The sequence below is a fragment of the Palaemon carinicauda genome, chromosome 42 (assembly GCF_036898095.1).
Source record: "Palaemon carinicauda isolate YSFRI2023 chromosome 42, ASM3689809v2, whole genome shotgun sequence".
Classification (NCBI taxonomy): domain Eukaryota; kingdom Metazoa; phylum Arthropoda; class Malacostraca; order Decapoda; family Palaemonidae; genus Palaemon; species Palaemon carinicauda.
The window spans coordinates 34081889-34101152 of record NC_090766.1 but is presented as its reverse complement, the minus strand read 5'-3'; the positions used below and the strand labels follow the sequence as shown (position 1 = coordinate 34101152).

Genomic DNA, 19264 nt, shown 5'->3' with positions numbered 1-19264 from the left:
ACTTAACTCTTCCTTTCATACGTATTAATAGATGCGAGCAATCGTATCTATACCAAGCTATTAAACTTTGGAATACTCTGCCCGCTTATCTAAAGGCACTGCTTAGCGTTCGGTCTTTTAAGAAATCATATACAAATCTCCTGTTATCTGGGTATTAAGCTTTATTAATAAATATTTATACTTGCCTACCTAAGCACAACGCAAGTATGTTTCATTGTTTAGAATATTTTTTTTTTATTTGTAAAACTAGTTCTTTTACTGAGTTTTTTGCTTAATATCTACAATTTTTTCAATGTATATACCATTAGCTTTCATATACCATCTTTCCTTATCATATAAATATGCATTTCCATTTGTTTTTAGGCTAAGATTCTCATTTATATGTATCTATTTGTATACATATGATTATGTATATGTATGCGTACATTTTGTATATCTATATCCATATTTACTTTATTTTTTTATTTTTACTTAATTGATGATGATATTTTGTTGTATTATTGCCCGAAGAGCTCTGCTCCCCATGGGCTTGGACTGAGTCTTTTTTTCTTTTTGTAAATCTTTGAATGTAAATATTTTTTTGTCCAATAAACATAAACATAAACGTAATTAGTGTAATGAGTTTGTAGTGGGAAGGACTGTCGGTATAATTGAGGTTTGTTCGTTTAGATTTTTAGCTAGGTTAGGGCGGTAATGAACGTCTTAGGCAAAAGGATTTTCTATTTGACTGTAGCAGGATTTCGTTGTTTTTTTTTGTTCATCGACCAGCCGGCTTGAAAGTGATTTTTTTTTGTATTAGCGCAAGTACTGATTTCATTTATTTTTGTTAGGTGCGATCATGAATGATAGAAAGTTTATAATCTTTAATTATAGTGCAATAGTTTAGTTAGTTAGGAGTTTTCGTAAGCGTTTTCCTTTTTTATTGCAGGTCGTAATTCCTCCTTTGGACACCTTTACTCTCTTTGGAATTAAATTTAGGCCTTGAAAGTGTTGCTTGGCTGCCTTGTATATATGAATAGCTTGATGATGACAACCTGGACCGTACTATGAACATAGTAGACTGCGGATATATATATATATAAATATATAAAATACAGGATTTTGAGCGTTGATGACCCGGCTGTAAAATATATTTGCTCCTTTATGATGATGACCACCACTTACGTGATTGGACAGTCGAATTGACTGCACGCTATTGTTTCCCAGGAAGTTGTGGCAATTGGCTACAAGGACTGTTGCCAGTGTGTGGAGTCTGTGGCCACACACGTATATTAAATATTTAAGAGGTTTCTCTTATGTTTAGTATTAAGTTTTGATTATTTTTGCTGGGTTGTGGTATGAGGTTGATAGTTTAGTGTTTACGTATTTTTCGTTACTGTGTGTGGAGTCGCTGTTTTATCAGTACTGTGTGGACTGTTGTTGGCTCAGTAAAGTTTTGTGACTGGTGAGTTCTGTGTACACACACCGTCTGTTTTAGTGTTAAGTCTGTTTAATGATGCAATTTTATTTGGTTGCGGTTAATATAGTTTTAAGGTTATGTTTTGTTTGTGGGATAATTTGTAAGTCAGAGTGATCAAGGGTGTAGGGGTTTGTTTTTGTTAACATCCCACTACAATTCCTTGTGAACAAGTTCTCTTAAACGTGGAAAAATTTGTTAGAAAATTTTCTTGGAGCTAAATTCTTTCCCTCTGAGGGAGAACTTAAATGTTAGACCTTGCCGGGTAATGGAAAGACCTGATTGTGTGGCCTGGAAGATGAATACTGTAATAGGATTCCTTCTGAACCTCAGGACGAGAACGGTATACTGTTGTAGTACGACGTGGAGACACTCGTTACAGTATGACAGGAGAAACTCCTTGAACCATAGAGGAGTCTCCTGAATTAGCTAAAGAGAAAAGTTTTGTTCATGTGAACTCAACACACTTGCTAGGGGGGGGGGGGTGTGTCTATTCAGGATTCTAATCTCTGGAGATGAGGTACTTTGCCTGATTAAATGTTGATTGCAAAGGGCTGTGATCACCAGCTGTGTTTTCCACTTAACTGAGAAGTGTAGGGGATAAATCAACCTACAAATCAGTTGCACTGTAAAATATGATCACCACCCTTGGAATTACTGATGACAAATTATCAGACAAGTGAAGCCCCTTTGAGGCAGATCACCCTGGAAAAAGCACAAGGAGTTAATTCTGCATCTCTTTCCCAGAGACACAGGTTGGGGATCAACCTCTACCCAACTCACGAAAGTAAAAGTCACCATTAAAGACGGGGTAGGTTCTCCTGCACTCATCACCGAAGAGAAAACAGCACGTAAGAGGTCAGCAACAGACGCCCATATGAACAAAGGCAAAGTGAAAACAAGTGATGAAGCTGTTAGCTTCAATGCATCTAGCACGGGTGGGAACATGATGCAACCATTGATGTTGCTAGACCCACAATATTTCTCAAATTTGGTTGTAACAAAATGATTAGAAGGCTAACGCATATAAACTACAAGGGCTTGTACTCGCTTAGGAACAAATGCTGGTTCTTTGCACCTCTGGTAACAAGAGTATTGCATTTATAGCAGTTTTTGAAAATGGTTTGAGCTTAAAAGTGATAGCACTTTGGGTTTCCTATATTGAACTTTGAAGTTATAATATAAATTAGTTGCAAGCAATGTAATACTTCCACACTATTTTCAAGAGCACAGGCATCAGTAACAATCTATGGTCTTGTAAATTCTGCTAAAAAGGCACTCCCTGAGGTTAATGGCCTACTCTGTACAGCATTTAATCGTGTTTGAACAGAAATTGAATAACCTGAATGTAACTTCAAGATTTATATTATAGCAACCTTTTCTTTCATATTTGTACTTTGTCAACCAAACACATTGCTTTCAGTTCTAAAACCAGACATAAGCCAACAAAATTAAAAAAGGTACATTAAAACTTTACCACTTCCTAATGCATAAAACCTTAAATGTAACTTGTTAAAAAAAGCCAATTAAAGAAAGGCCTATTAACCAGAAATTCCCAAATTAAAGGGAAATTTCAAAGCTACCAGGGAAAAACAAGTAAACTGCTTACTGGCAATAAAAAAATATATCAGATGGACTTTCTTATGTATGACAGCACGCTGCTTAAACGTTGATACTTGAGAGCAGCAGGCAACTTAGTTCCCAGGTAATGGATTCACCAGGGAACTCCTTTACTCATGTTAATGATTTCTTTTTTTCACTCATGTTAATGAATTTTTTTTGAGTTACAATACTAAAACAAAGCAGACTTTCTTCAAGTAGTGTAGTACATTAATACTTGCACTACGTAAATTATACAACTTTGAATGTACTCATAGACAGCTTACCTCTTTACCCATTACTCATAAGACAGCTTACCTCTTTACCCAGTACTCATAGACAGCTTACCTCTTTACCCAAAACCCAATGCTGGTGAATAAAAATATTTTGTACACAAAAGAACACAATATAAATGTATTTTTTTTTCTTTATTTAACCAACACACAGCTTAGATGATACCAATTTTGTTGGCGACATCAAGGGCGTCGTAATCTGGCGCTAGTTTGACAAATGCCTTCTTTAATCCATCAGGTCTGTGTAGTGTATTGACGCGGGCAACATCGATTTCATATAACTGTTGGAAGAAAAGAAATACCATTAATTTAATGAAATGGAATAATAATTGAAATATAACAAAATGGTAATATATTTCCCAACCTGCAAATTAATCCTGGATGCAACCAACCAAAACATCTGCATCAAACAAGGAGTAAGATACAAATTATATAAAACTACTAAAATTATCTTCATAAACTTTACAAAATTAAAAAATATCTAATAAACAATGGCAGTTTATTCTTTTACAAAATATCAACATTGCCTTCATCATTAATGTCCAACTATTTAGTTTAACCACCGAGTTGAAATACTTAGTTGACGAGGGAGTGCGTGTTAAATTGGGAATAATAGGCGACAAGGAGGATGAAGGAATACATAGTATTTGGTATCAATATGCAACACTCCATCCTTAGCTTGTTTACTACGTTCAGTGAAAATAAACGTCGGCATTTAAAATGCCCTTGTAAGATTGTGTAACATTTTCACCTTAACAACCAAGCAGAAATGTACAGAAATCTGAAAATCCTTCCCACAGAAAAGTCAACTAAACTTACAGAACATTATTGGTAACAGGTATATTTATAAGAATTGAAGGTTACATAAAAATTTGTCCAGAGAGCTTAGTCTGGAAAGATTATGCAGAATCAGTCCAGGTGGAGCATTCAACTCTTAATCTCCCACCCTCTCTCTGTTACACAATACGCTTAGGATGCAATGGTGTCAAAATAGAGAGGGGGATTCATGCAATCAAGCGGGGCTAGTTTTAATTTGGACAACCTTCATTTATTTTTACCTAGATGAAGATTGACTTCTGTATTCAGGATTAGAAATGTAAATATCAGGATCTTTTCTCCTTTGAGAATGTAGGGGTATGAATCATGTCGATATCTAGTTTCTTTGCCTTGTTTACCTACCAACACTTAGCAACAATTTCACAAAGGATCAATAACAATAACAATATCCTGATCTTTTTGCATGATAATGACTAAATCTACTTTAATTGCCTTGTTTATCCAAGGACACTTTGGGTACAGTTACAGAATCAACAAGTATTTTGAAAGGGAATAAAATTTTTTAAGTTCATGGAATGCTACATTTCAGAAATTTATGACTGTCAAAAGTATTATATATTACAAGATCTTCCAAAGCTTTAACAATCTCGGCATTGGATGGTGTATATGTTAGAAATCAGACTATATTTACCCAAGATGTTTCATAAAACAATTTGCTGCTGTTGAAATTGGATATGTTGGAGATCAGACTTCACTTTCACAAGTCTGTTCATAAAAAGACCAAGATATTCATCTTCGACTTGGTAGCATTTCCAAGAGATCATCGGATATTATTGTGTTAAAATGATGCACACAAACCGAACAGTCTTAGCAAACCAGACAAAAATGTACACATTCTGTTTTTAACTTCTCAATATCAACAAGAGGGTACAGACTTCAATATTGATACTCCACAACAAAACCAGTTACTAGTTGACAACGAGAATGATATTAAGAAAAACAGGTGAAAGGAAGGATTAAGGAATATATAATATATAAACTTCAACCATCTTTGGCTTTTTGGGAAAATGTCAAGAGGAAGCACTAATTCATCCTTACAAAACCATACCAATTTTTACAAGTAGATATGTAGGAAAATTTTAAAAAAAAAATCTTAACCATGTAGAGAAAGTCTCAACATGAAAAAAATCTTGTTTAACTGGTTAAGTTAAAAAAAAATTACTTGAAACTACCATTGAAAAATTTTGTCCAGAGAGCTTAGTCCGGAAAGATTATGCAGAATCAGTCCAGGTGGAACAATCAACTCTTATTCTTCCCCTTCCCTTTGTTACTCACTACACTTGGGATGCAATGGTGTCATGTGAGAAGGGGATTACTGCAATCAGGACCAATCCCTTGAAGGGTGACATTATATTTGAACATTAACTTGCACATTAGTAAATATTTGATTTGTTTTTGTAGGTTCAATAACATGAATCTCTTTCTTTCTTTGCAAACAAAAGGACTTTATAATGACGTCTACTTTTAAACTAAATATTTGATTTCTTCATCTGTAGCTGTGGTTTCATTATCGCTACCCGAGAGACCTATTCGTGTCTAGCTTGTGCCAATCAGTGAGCACACAGTTGATTCCAAAAAATTTATTAAGAGCCCACTGCTTGACATACCTTACTTTCACACATGGGTTGATTTCTTTAATTTTGTAAAACATGAATATCTTTCCTTGTTTGAGAACAAAAAGGATAATGACATCTACTTTCCTTGCCTCAATCTTTTATAAGTTTGCAAGATTCCAAAAAGGACCAACAGAGAGCCTTACCTTTTTAACAGCAGACTTGATGTGATACTTGTTCGCTAAAGAGTGAACGATAAATACGAGGGTGTTGTTATCTTCAATCTTCTTCATGGCGGACTCAGTGGTCAAGGGGTACTTGATAATGTTGAACGAGTTAAGCCTGAAATAAAGGATTTGAAGTTGCATATAAATCTTAAAAATACAAAAGTTGGAAAAGCTGTTCTAATCTTACATGGTTAATTCTTAAAAATATTACCATTATAAAATAATCATCAATTGTAAATTCTATTTGCATTCTAAGATTGGGTTACATTTTCTTAATCTAAAACCTTTAGGTCAAAAAGGTGTGACCATTAATGTTGATTAAATAATTGCCTTCATGAAATGAAAATTATTTACAATAATTCCATGAAAAGTACATAATACAAAAATGATTTAGTTTAACCAGATAAACATAACCTAGACAAGGCTTTAAAAGGTCGTAAGTTTCATCTAGTGACTGACATTTGATTAGCATATTTAATACCAATGGGACAAGTGACTTTCAAAATATGATAGAATTACTTGAACAAAATACTATCCCATTTTGAAAAGTATAAATCAACATGTATTTGACCAATTTCAAGTCACAACATACCAATGGCAACCTAAATGTGCATTCAACCAAACCAGATATGATATCTCTTTTTAAGATTACTTTTCCACCCTCAGCAACTACTTCTACCATTCATTCCCTCACTTTGAAAGCTTTTAAATACTGTATCTATTACAAAATACTAATTCAAAACTTTTGCAACCTTGAAGGATAACTTTATGGCAACTTTACTTTATAATTTGGCTCTAAGGTACGATAAGATTAAAACATTTTGAAATAGATTTGGATTTATATGCAAAAGACTTAGAACTAACATATGTTGAAGGTGTAGTCACTTTAAATTTAACATTTGGAAAAAAAATCATCAGCTGCTCTTTTTAAGGCTATTCTGTACTAAATAGTCAAGGCCATGGGGCTTCATAAGTAAACAACAGAAACTTAGGTCTAAAAATAACTTCAAACTTACTTGGACTTTCTTGGTCGTGAGAAACGTGGGAACTTTGTATTCTTGGGAAGTCTCAAAGTCTTGGGGCGACGGAAGCGTGCGAATGTCCTGATCTTTTTAACTCTTACGCCGAAACGTCCCTTTACGACCTGGAGATTTAAAGATACTTATTACTGTGCCTTACAATGGATTGATGCATAAAATGTGATACCATCAACAGAAACTACTTCACAGAACACAAACAAAACAAATGCAACCATTAACAACATTTTCACTGACTGATAAAATTAGAATTTTCTCTGACAATTACCTTCAAGGCAGTCTTTGAGGCCTTCTTTGCTGGTCCCTTCTTTCCTCCCTTGCCCTTGGCAAGCTTCTTATTTTTAGAAGCGGCAATAGATGACTTCTTGGCATCTACCTTCTTGCCTCCCTTGGTCAGAGGCTTCTTGCCAGCGGCGGCACCCTTCTTTCCTGCGGCATCCTTGCCACCTACGGCTCCCTTCTTTCCTGCTGCGTCCTTCTTTGCTCCTGGGGCTCCCTTCTTGCCAGCTCCTGGAGCTGCCCCTTTCTTAGCTCCGGCCTTCTTGGCTCCAGCAGGACCGGCTTTCTTGGCTCCTGCGGCCTTACCACCCTTGGCGCCAGCAGCACCGGCTTTCTTTGCATCGGGCTTTGGTTTGGGGCCCTTCTTGGCACCACCTGTAGCTCCACCAGTGGCACCACCACCTGTGGCTCCACTGGCTGCAGCGCCTCCTGTGGCTCCGCCAGCAGCAGCACCTGCAGCGGCAGGCTTAGGTTTTTTCTTCTTTTCGTCTGTAAGAGAAAATAAAATTGTAAAAAATTATAGAGAAAAAAGATTCTTGTTACTCATGAAAAATACCATTAGGCTAATAAAATTAGAGGATTTTATATTCAAATTGCTGACCTTGCCTAATAACCAAACCCGACTTATTTTCAAAGGAAGTGTAGGAAGCTAACCACAGTTTCCAATAATACATTGAATTTCTTTTGGCTTAGAGGATTTTCACTCCAGAAGTAAATTTATAAACAAATCCTTACCTAATTTCAGCAATTATATTTTTTCATTATCAGATACATTTATATAAAAAGGCGAATGAAATTTGTCTAGAAAGCATAGTCTGGAAAAATCATACCAAATCAGTCCAGGTGGAGCAATCAACTCTTAATCTGCCCATCTCTTTGTTACTCACTACACTTGGGATGCAATGGTATTATGAGAGAGAAGGGGATTGATGCAATCAAGACCAATACCAAGCAGAGCTATGTTCAATCTGCACAAATTGCAATTTTGTAAATATTCAACAATATAAATCTTGAGACTTTTGAATCCAGCTAATCTTAAAAACACTTTAGATAAGGATCTTTCTACTATGAGAATGAAGGCATTAATAATAATAATAATAATAATAATGGTGTCTAAAAATCCTACTTTGCATCTTCAGCCAGTCTCATGACTTATCAGCTTAGAACAGGGGGTGATTGAGGCGGAAAGTACAATATCAAGGATTTGTTTCAACGGAAATAGGGAGATTCACCACTTGGTGGATCAAAGTCCCCTTAAAATCTGAACTGGTAGATTCATTTTCTTCCCTGGAAATATTATACGTTGTCAAATATGGGAGCAAAGGAAAAGGAAAACGTAGCCTGCTATAAAATATATGACCACCAAAGGGTTGGTACAGTATACGATCAACCATCTTTCCCCTCGTCTACGGATGATGGAGAACTTTAGGTTCTAAAGAATAGAGCTCAGAAGTGCTGATTAAGTCAGATTCAGCAAGTAACACTTCATCCTTAAAAAGAGGGAAAAAATAAATAAAAGAATGGCTTATATTATACATTATACATCACCTAGACAAGATGCTTACTGTCCCATACGGGGATCTGGGATTGCTACACCAGTAATTGAGGAGCCAAGCAAAAAGACAACAAGGGGCTTGTGGGTACTTGTGTAAAATATAAGGTGACTATATGAGTCATGTCGTAGCTGGAACCTGACACTTGGCAGTCGTGTTGTAAAAATTAGAGTTCGACCTAAAGTTCAAAGAGATTGCGTTCTTGACACTTACCTTGATTCTGCCCGTGCTGAGGACGAGTAGCCAACACTAAGGTCTGAGGTGTGGGGTTCTACAGATAGCACTGCAGAGCCATCACAAGGAAATAGGCCTCCTCTCTCTGTGCCACTCCACGTATCACATAATGACAGGATAGAGAAGGATCCAAACCTGGGGTCATAAACTGGCAGGGTCCGAGTTTGACCAAGTGTGCAAGTCAGAACCTTGGCAGAGGCCTTCTCAAAAGGCTTGGATGAGGTATCGTGAATGTTGCAAGCCACTACGAAGCGCAGGCAACGCATGAGGAGAAATCTATCCCCTTCCGTCAGAGACGATCAGACTCTAGAAGAACCTCTCTATATCACACAGAACGGCCCACTGCCCTGGGAGAGTGAGGGCCAAAGAAGTCTCTTTGGGATCTCAAGACAGATTTGGGAAAAAACTTACCATGATGCTGTCTGGGAGGCAACCAAAACAATCAGAGTCCAGCAAACCAGCCTCTTTCCCACTTAGCCAATGAACCAGGGTTGAAAGGAGACAGGGTGCAACCACCCAAGTGATTCCATAGGTGTTGGAACGCAACTTGGAACATTCACGAGGGGGTGAACTGGGTAGCTTCCTGTCTAGCCGTAGGGCAAACAGGTGGATCACAAAACCCTCTACCAGGAAGCACCTGTTATGCCTGGATGTATTACAATATAATCTATACCAACATCTTTGTAGATTTTCACACCACAAAGTAAAAATTTAAAATTTCCAATTAACTTTATCAATTTGCATCAACTTACCATTTTAAATTGTACATTTAAATGAAAAAAACCTGCATAAGAATTTGTCCAGAGAGCTTAGTCTGGAAAGATTATGCAGAACCAGTCCAGGTGGAGCATTCAACACTTAATCTCCCCATCTTTTTTCAACTCACTACACATGGGATGCAATGGTGTTATGAGAGAAGGGGTTAATACAATCGAGACCAATACCACACAGTTACATTCAATTTGGACAAGTACAACAATGCTCTGGACAGATTTTATACCTGCTGTTGCTAATATTTAACAACATATAACTTGAAAGGATCAAGAGTATTTGGAGAATGTTATCCAATGATTTGACAAGCCAAAATTACTGCACCATAAGGCATTTTCCTAACCGAAGTGGAAGGTACCACAAATTAAACTTACCTATATTGGCATACAACCACTGGGGGGGGGGGGGGGGGCCTGAAAGCGAGGTACCTCAACTATGATATGACTACTCAATACATGCAACCGTTTGACATAGTACCCTAGAACTATGCAATGTTATTTTCCATACCATGGTTCAGAAACACCTAACCATAATTTGCCTAATACCAACACTATAGATCCGGTCTTCAATTTACAGACAAGATGAAGGGCGAACTAACTAAACCACCTTCCTCCAAATCCATGTTTTTCCTTGTAATACATAAGAGCACGAATAAGGTTATGACCTACCAGTACCTATAAACAATTGCAACCCCAAATCCTTTTCATTACGGGTGAATATAAAACAGGAATTTTCCTTAATTTTCAAGGAAATCCTTTGTAGCCAAGTCCATTCTACTACAAACAATCACCTTTTACTCAAGCATATATTTGTGGATGTTAGTTTGCAGCATTACATAACGATTACGACCATATATGCAAGAGGTTATAGACTACAATAATTAACCCGCTATAGTTGATAAAGGGAAAACGTATAAAATGACATAACACCCGAAAGGAAGGATCAGATAAGGCATATTTAATATAACACATGCAATAACTCACTTCCATATTTTCTTCGGTAAATATCAAGAGGAAGTATTCTTGCCTAAACAGCAATATCTTTTCAATTTTTTTACACCACGATCAAGTAAAACTGTAAACAAAATTCTAATGAAATGGTAAACATTTGCAGTAAGTTTACTCATAAGTAACTTAATAAACTAATTGCGTAATAACTTGTCCAGAGAGCTTAGTCTGAAAAGATTATGCAAAATCAGTCCAGGTGGAACAATCAACTCTTAGTCTGCCCATCTCTTTGTTACTCACTACACTTGGGATGCAATGGTTTCATGAGAGAGAAGGGCATTAAGTAATCAAGACCAGTCCCCTGCAGGGTTCCTCTCAATTTGAACAAGCTGTAGCTTATATTTAACAAATATTTTTGTATTCAGCAAAGCTTAAAACCACAAATATACTTATATCTGGTTAACGGAAGGCCCTGATAATGGTATCTAAATCCCACCTTACATCTATTGAAACTTAGCAACGGGTAAAAAATACCAAAGAAAGGTTCGGATTTTTAAAATATTTTTTAATAAGCCATAAAGCATTAAACCACTTTTTCCAATGTAAGAAATTTCCTACCCTGCCAATACCCACAAAGGCTTGTAGTTATCTCTACAATACTACAATGTAATGTGAAACTGCTCTCCAAAATTTTAACCTATCCTAATTCAATTTCTAATCGCATCTGCCAGACCCGTCTAAACCTCATTAACCTAACCTCACTTACGGTAGAATGGTGCCCTCAACTAACGAGGGGAACTAAACTCCCTCAAGCATCAGTTTCTTACTTTTACATCTGAACATATCTTGACAAACCGTAAGACTAAGGATACACCCAACCAACTTCTTCCCCACCGTTACCCCTACATTAAGGGGTCGATTGCCTGATGCACCCTCTCCAATGACTTTGATCAAAGGCATCCCCATATCATTCTTCACCTTACCTTGCCATCTAATTCTCTCTGTCTACCTCTTGATCTTCTCCTCTTACAGGTTCCTTCTAAGCCCTCCTCACCCCCTACCGGTTCAGTTCGGAGGGATTCGCCTTTCCATCGGTACCTCCTTAGCTTTCTTCTTTATTCTAATTCTTGTTTTCCACATTATATATAATATATTCTTTACTCTATTCTTTCCTTCTTAAACAACACCATAGCTTACCAATACCTATACCCAATTAGTTCTAACAAACGCCCCCCCCTTCAAGTACACACCAGTAGTGGTCAAAATATAGAGTAGCAAAATAACAGTTACGAAGATCACGACTTGTGCATGATGTATTTTCTATTCGTCAGAAAGTTTTTTGAAGACAATAACTTGTGGTGGAGGTCTATGACCAATTAAATGCTATAGGTTCCTGCTAGTCATAAAAAACCCTAGAATAAACCTTAAGGCAGTCTTTTATGTTATTGATACCATGTTAAAACTTGGTAAATTTTCTAGAGCAGATACATCAAATTACCACTAGGAAAAGTATCCTTTCCTGCCAGTTACAAAATTATTCAAACCAGCCAGGTCATAGTAGAATGGCAGACAAGGCCTGCTGGATGCATAGGAAAAAGGATTTTTCCTTAATATTCTCTAGGCAATTGTTCATAATGATGTCCTTTGTACTACACAACTACACCCTTTATCCAAGAATATATACGGGGATGATTATTTACCACATTGCATAATGGCTATGACTATAATTCTACACGTTATAGACTACAAATAAACCAGCTGTAATAGTTAACAATGGGAAAAGATATGCAAGAAAACATTTGAAAGGAAGGATCCAGACATTTAGCAAGGCAAATATAACTTCTTCAATAATTACTTCAAATAAATGTCTGAGAAACTTGCACTGTATTATTGCATAATCTTCAACATCATATTGATTTTCACACAAAATTAAAACCTAAACAAAATCCTAATAATTTAAAACCTTAACCAATTGCAGCAACTTTACTTTTCAGTAACATCATCATCTACGCCAAAGGGACTCGGTTAGATTTTGCCAGTCAACCAATAACTTAGTATGTTATATTTCTATAAAAAAAAGTTGTGCAAGAATTTGTCCAGAGAGCTTAGTCTGGAAAGATTATGCAGAATCAGACCAGGTGGAGCAATCATCCGTTAATCTGCCCATCTCTTTCTTACTCACTACAAATGGATGCAATGGTCTCATATGAGAAGGGGAATATTGGATTTATGTCCATACTTATGCAGGTTAAAGTTTAATTTGGACAACCCGTAACTTACATATCTTAATATATATTTCGCAAATCTACAAACAGGATTTATTTTTTATTTGAGCACAGGTGTTGATAATCATACCTCAAACTAACAATTTCTATGTATTGAAACTTTTTAAGTTTATAACAGGACTAAAGGAAAGATTTGGAGACTGGAGAATACAGGTTTGCCTAGCTATCAAATAAACACTTCACCTAGCCCTGCCTATAATTCTTGTACTCCCAAACATGAAGAGGAAAAGAAGATAAAATGAATCGTTCCGTTTAAGGAATAGAAAAATAAAATAAAAACTAGAATAGGGAAAACTAAGGAGGTGCTGATGAAAAGGTTAAACTCTCTGCCCAACACCTGAACCCATGTGATTGAAGCCAGTAGAGTTACATGCACCACTTGCCAGAGGAGGAACAAAAAGATGTCAAATTGAATTGTATGTGAAGCATAATAAGACTGTACACAAACCAGTAAATGAGCAATTTGAATTAATTCGGCAGACTAGCACTCAAATATATACCAAAATAAATTGTGGTTAACAAGTAACATTCAGGAAGGATTCTGATGTGTGATCGGCAGGCCTGCTGACCAAACTGCACAGTCGGCAAGGGGAAGTGAACTAAAACGTGTTTACTCAACATGTGCAACCGTTTGTCAATGTTCCAGAGATTTTACCCTACATTGCATGTTTATCCTACGTGTCACTAATACTAAACGGGGTGTACGTATTATGTCTAACTTACAATACGATAGTGCAAGAGGGTAACACACCCGTTTTGTAGGTTAGGTTAGTTGATGTCCATTTTTTATCGTGTGAGGAATTGGCCGCTGATGTACAAAGGCTCCTAGTAAACAAAGCAAAATATCTCTAATACCACATCCAGTAAAATGATTGCGCCTTTAACCAAGGGGAAGACCTAAATAAACCTCAGTTAACCAAACTCGTGATACTGTACATGTATTTTATCAATGTACAACGAGCAATCAAATGACATTGCTATTGTCAATGCAGTACGGACAAAACTGAGGAGTTGCTCGTCCTGCAAAGAGGACCCTTTAGTTTTTATATTATTGTCGGCTGCCTTCCAAATTAGGGACATTGTCATGGTAGACATACCGTAGATGCCATATCACTCGCTGCTTGACATGCGATAAATAGGCGAGCCTTTGTATATCAACAGCCACTTCCTCATGCATTGATTACAAATGGACATCAACTAACCTAAACTTACCCCCTAACCTACAAGCTGTGTCCTTAACTACATACCTAACGGGGTGTGTATGTGTATGTGCTGCCATATTCTAAGTTAGCCATAATACAAACAGGAGGCCGATATACATACCCCAGAAAAGGTAACCGGTTTAACAGGTAGGCGAGCCAATAGACATCCCCTCCAACAGTCTGTTAGCAGTAGTGCCTTTCAGTTCCAATAAATGTATGATTGCGGACTCCTTTAATTCTGATGACCAAGGATTGAGAATACAGAAGTGTAAGGGGGTGCTAGTTTCTGTTAGGTTGTAGGTTTCGTGAGGAAGTTTAGGTTTTCTTTGTCCATTTTCTTTATTTGGGGTGAATGTACGCTAGCGGCCACCTGTACGTATGATTATTGCTAACTTAGAATACGGCAGCAGGAGTATATGCATGATAGGGGCCACCTGTAGAATATGGCAGTGTAAGGGGGGGGTCGCAAGGGGGCATCTGCCTCTCCCGTTAGGAATGTAGGTAAGGACACAACTTGTAGGTAAGGTCGGGAGGAAAGTTTAGGTTAGATAATGTCCATTTTTAATCAACACGAAGAGCTGGCCGCTGTTATACAAAGGCTCCTGGCAGCGTTTGGGAGGTAGCCGGGGGGATGTCAGCCCCTTTAGGTAAGGACATGGTTTGTGGGTTGGGGGGGAAATTGAGGTTAGTCAGTCCCATTTTTATTGCACAAGGGAGGAACCAATAATTGCAACCTGTTTCAGGTACAAGGGCACATTGGAGCGTCTCTTGACTATAACTTAAGAACAAAAATAGTAATAATAATTATAAAATTATATTACTAATAACAATGTTGATAATACTAATATAATATAGTTCCAAACCATCAGATCTTGTCTATAAAATCTAATTTGCCAAATGTTTACTCAAGCACCGTTCAAATACTCTCGCAACTTGTACGTCTCCCCTTGTTAGCCAAAGTTGTAAATGGTGATATACACCAGTTACGAATATAAAAATGGATTAATATAAGGTGACCAAGATTCTAAAACTTAATTATATAAAGGGGACAGCCATACTCAAGACACGGCTTTCCGGTGTTATGTACCAAGGTCGGTTACTCTGGTATTATTCTGTCTTGCTATATATTTGGTAAGTTTCAATGATTTACCTTTAATATTACCACCATTTTAACAAAATCTAACACAATAAATCGAACCAGAAACATCACTTGAAGTTATCGTCCAAAATCGCCGATTAGCCACACGTGCGAGCCAAGTGACACTTAAAAAACATCTATTTTAACACTATATTATTACTTACAGAAGTCATTTTATAGCACATATGGGTCAGGCAAGCCATATTCCTTACTGCCAGAACACAAAACACGCTTAAATATTAACACATATTAAGAAAATACTTATGTTTATCTCTCACCTTTGGGTGGCATGTTTTCTCTGCTATAACACTGTGCAAAGGACCTCACGAGCGCATGCGCTGTTGAGATGGCTGACTAACAAATGCCATACGCCAAGCGTCTCTGAACTTTAACTCGGGAAAATGAACATTATAAATGTTCAAATGAGTCGGTTAATATAATTATTTTCCCAAACAAAATCTATTCATCTTATATTTTACTTTGAATTGATTGCAACATTGAAAAATTACTCCTTTATATGAAATGAGTAAATCGCGAGAATGTAAGATACGCCAAGAGACTGTATGAATTTTTACTCGGGAAAATTAACATTATAAATGTTCAAATGTGTCAGTTAATATAATTATTTTCCAAACAAAATCTATGCATCCTATATTTTACTTTGAATTGATTTTAACATTGAATAATTACACCTTTATATGAAAAGTAAAAGTAAATCAGTCACTCGCGAGAATGCAAGATATGCCAAGAAATTGTATGAATTTTTACTCGGGAAAAGGGGAATAATTTTCATAATGAGTTGGATTTATGTAATAATTTCCAACAAAATCTATTATTCTTATTTTTGTCTTTGAAATAATTTTAATATTTGAAAGATTACACCTTTAATTTATATCATTCATTCGCGAGAATGTAAAGACCAAGATACTGGAAAACATTAGTTGTGTAATTTGAGGAAATGTGTCAACTTTTATTAGGCATAATGACAATAATACTTTTCAAAATATTTGTCTTTATATATTTATTTGCTAAATATACGTATTTCATTTTTTTCTGTGAATGAATTGTAACATGGAAGGATTGAAGGATTAGCCTTCGCTTTTAGTTGACTTGATTCACTTGCAAGAATGCAAGGAACATGATAATAGAAAACACTAAGTATGGAATTTAAGGAAAAGCATATTAAACTTTTATTTATGAATCATAGAACTAGGAAATAGCGTATTGCAAACAACTCAGCATTTTTTTTTTCTTTTTATGTCTTCTGCTCAAAATCTCTTTTACATATTACGAAAATTGCATAGTGCTACCATAGAATATATTATTTGAATACAAAAATGAGTAATCGTATTGTATTTTGCTAACAATGGATTGACTGTAATAGATTTTTACTTAACAATTTATTGAGATCAGATTCAGGTTGAGGCTTTGCCTTTGCAACGGCGCCTCTGTGTCTTTTAGTTTTGTGTGTTCCTTATTTTCACTAGTTTTTCTCTTTTCATCCACATTTGTTGTAGTACTCTTTTCTTATTTTCAATATTTTCTTCACAAAAAAGGAATTTTTCCAACTGTTTGTGCACTATCTTCTTCGTATGGTTGTTGGAGCTCAATTGCTTTTATTCTTATATCACTAAACTGTGGACAATATAACATAAAGTGGTTAGCATTTTCTTCTACATCACAGAATACACAGTTTATATTTCCATCTTGGTGTCTGTTTTTTATATTCAAGCCCGATGTGTTTGTCCTTGCTCTGAATAATAAAATTGACGAAAATGTGTTGTCATACACTTCCTCCTCCTTGATTTCACTTTTCCAGTTTTTATACAAAATTAGACTCTCCTTGCACTCCATTTCACTCTTCCATTTGCTTGTGTCCCATTCTCTTGTTCTCTTCTTTGTGTCCTCTTTCGTACATCTCTTGACTTCTCTCATCGCCATCCCACATTCCTCAGCATACTTCTTCACATGCATCCACCACTTCCTCTCTTTTTCTTCCATATCATTGACTATTGCTGTTAGTAAGTCCTTTTCTCCCTTATAAATGCTATTAAGGTACCTCAGCTTTCCATCCATTACCCTTGTTTTCATAGCAGATGCTCCTACATCCCCTCTCAAGGCTACAATTGCTGTATTCTTTACACCCCCTAACATCCTTCTATACACTCCATTCTCTATTCTTTGCAACTTTTCTATTTCCGTTTCCGTTAAGTTAATTACGTTTGTTCCATATAGTATAGAAGGTAGTGCTACACTTTTCCAGTATGCTTTCCCTATCATTATCTTATTACAAATTTTTTCTAGGATCGAATATGTAAGATTAGCTAGCTTTTGCGCCTTAACTATCATTTCACTTTTCTATGTTTTGAACATATTCCTACTATCATCTACCTTGATACCTAGGTATTTAATATTGCTTACTACTCTTATTCCCTCTATATTATCTGGTTTTTCTTTCATATTGTATATAAGTACACTACTTTTGTCTCTATTTATGTCTAAACCACACTGCTTTCCTATATCTATCACTTTCCTTATGTTCAATTCAGCATCCTCTATATTCTCAGCAAGCACTAGGTCATCATCGGCAAAAAATACAACTACTAGCTTTATAATATCATTTTTAAAACCATTACTTTCCTTTTCTACTTGTTTCATAATATGATAAGTAATTAATTTGAATAATGTTGTAGAGGCAGTACAGCCTTGCTTTATTCCACTACTTACGCTCATTTTTTGTTCTACTCTTTCCCCTATGTCTAACGTAGTCGAGTCTCCCACATATACTTCTGCTATAGAGTTAATTATACTAGTATGTACTTTATATTGCTTTAATGTTTCTATCAGCGCTTCCCTTTTTATGGAATCGAAAGCTTTTTTGAAATCTAAAGATGCAACTATGAGTTTTTTCTTATTTTTGAAAGTTTCTTCGACCATGTATTGTAAGATGAGTATATTATCCTCAATCCTTCCTCCCTCTGTAAATCCCGCCTGACTGTCCTCTATGGCATTATTACTTTTTAGATGTCCTTCTATTTCATCTTTTATAAAAGCCATGTATATTTTATATGATACATTTGTGAGCGCTATTGGTCTCAATTCCTTTGCTGTTGGTTTGTTTTTCTTTTTTAACATTTTCGTTCTGGATTCTTTCCAGCTTTTAGGTTTTTCTTTGCTGGCTAGTTCCTCTTTGTAGCAGTTCACTAGCGTATTCTTACATATATCACTTATCATCATTGCTTTGTAATATTCTGGCTTTAGTCCATCTGGCCCAGCTGCTTTACCTTTCTTTAGGCGTTTTAGGCATTTTTCTAATTTACCTTTATTCATTTCAGCGGCGGGCATGGGTTTAGTTTTTCCTTTAACATTTAGTACAGCATCGTAATGCTCCCTTAGATGTTCTGGTATATTATATTCATTTACTACTATAATGTCGTTTTCTCTTCTCAAATTATCCAGGTATTCACTCTCCTTCTCCTCATTCCAGATCTCAGTTATTCTATTTTCATGTGCATTGTAGACTGTTTTCCAGAATTTTACTAATTCTTCTTTAGCCTCTTCATCTGATAGTTTATTTCCTCTATCTCCATATAATTGCATTGCCTCGCTTTTTATTTCTTTGATATTTTTTAATTTGTTTATGTTTTCCCATAGTTTATTGTTTTTATCATCTCTTATCTCCCTGGTCTTCTTTTTTCTCATATAACGTTATGCTATCTTTCACCAGTATTTGTACTTCTTTCTTCTTATGATTATATTTTTCTTCTAATTCTGTTTTTAACCTAATATCTTTTTCATTTCTCTTTTTTCTATTAAGTTCCTTTCTTTCCTTAATCTTTCTCCTTTAGTCTTC

The 19264-nt window shown here is 36.0% G+C and overlaps 1 protein-coding gene across 1 annotated transcript; it reads right to left on the bottom strand.

Moving 5' to 3' along the window:
* Positions 1 to 3468: 3468 nt before the first annotated feature.
* Positions 3469 to 15808, bottom strand: LOC137633281 (large ribosomal subunit protein uL23-like). The gene is made up of 5 exons (XM_068365491.1): positions 15690 to 15808; positions 7271 to 7770; positions 6982 to 7109; positions 5945 to 6080; positions 3469 to 3629 (listed from the first exon to the last, which is right to left on the bottom strand). Exons 1-5 carry the CDS (start codon positions 15700 to 15702, stop codon positions 3504 to 3506), a joined length of 903 nt encoding a protein of 300 aa, XP_068221592.1. The 5' UTR covers positions 15703 to 15808; the 3' UTR covers positions 3469 to 3503.
* Between the last annotated feature and the right edge of the window lie 3456 nt (positions 15809 to 19264).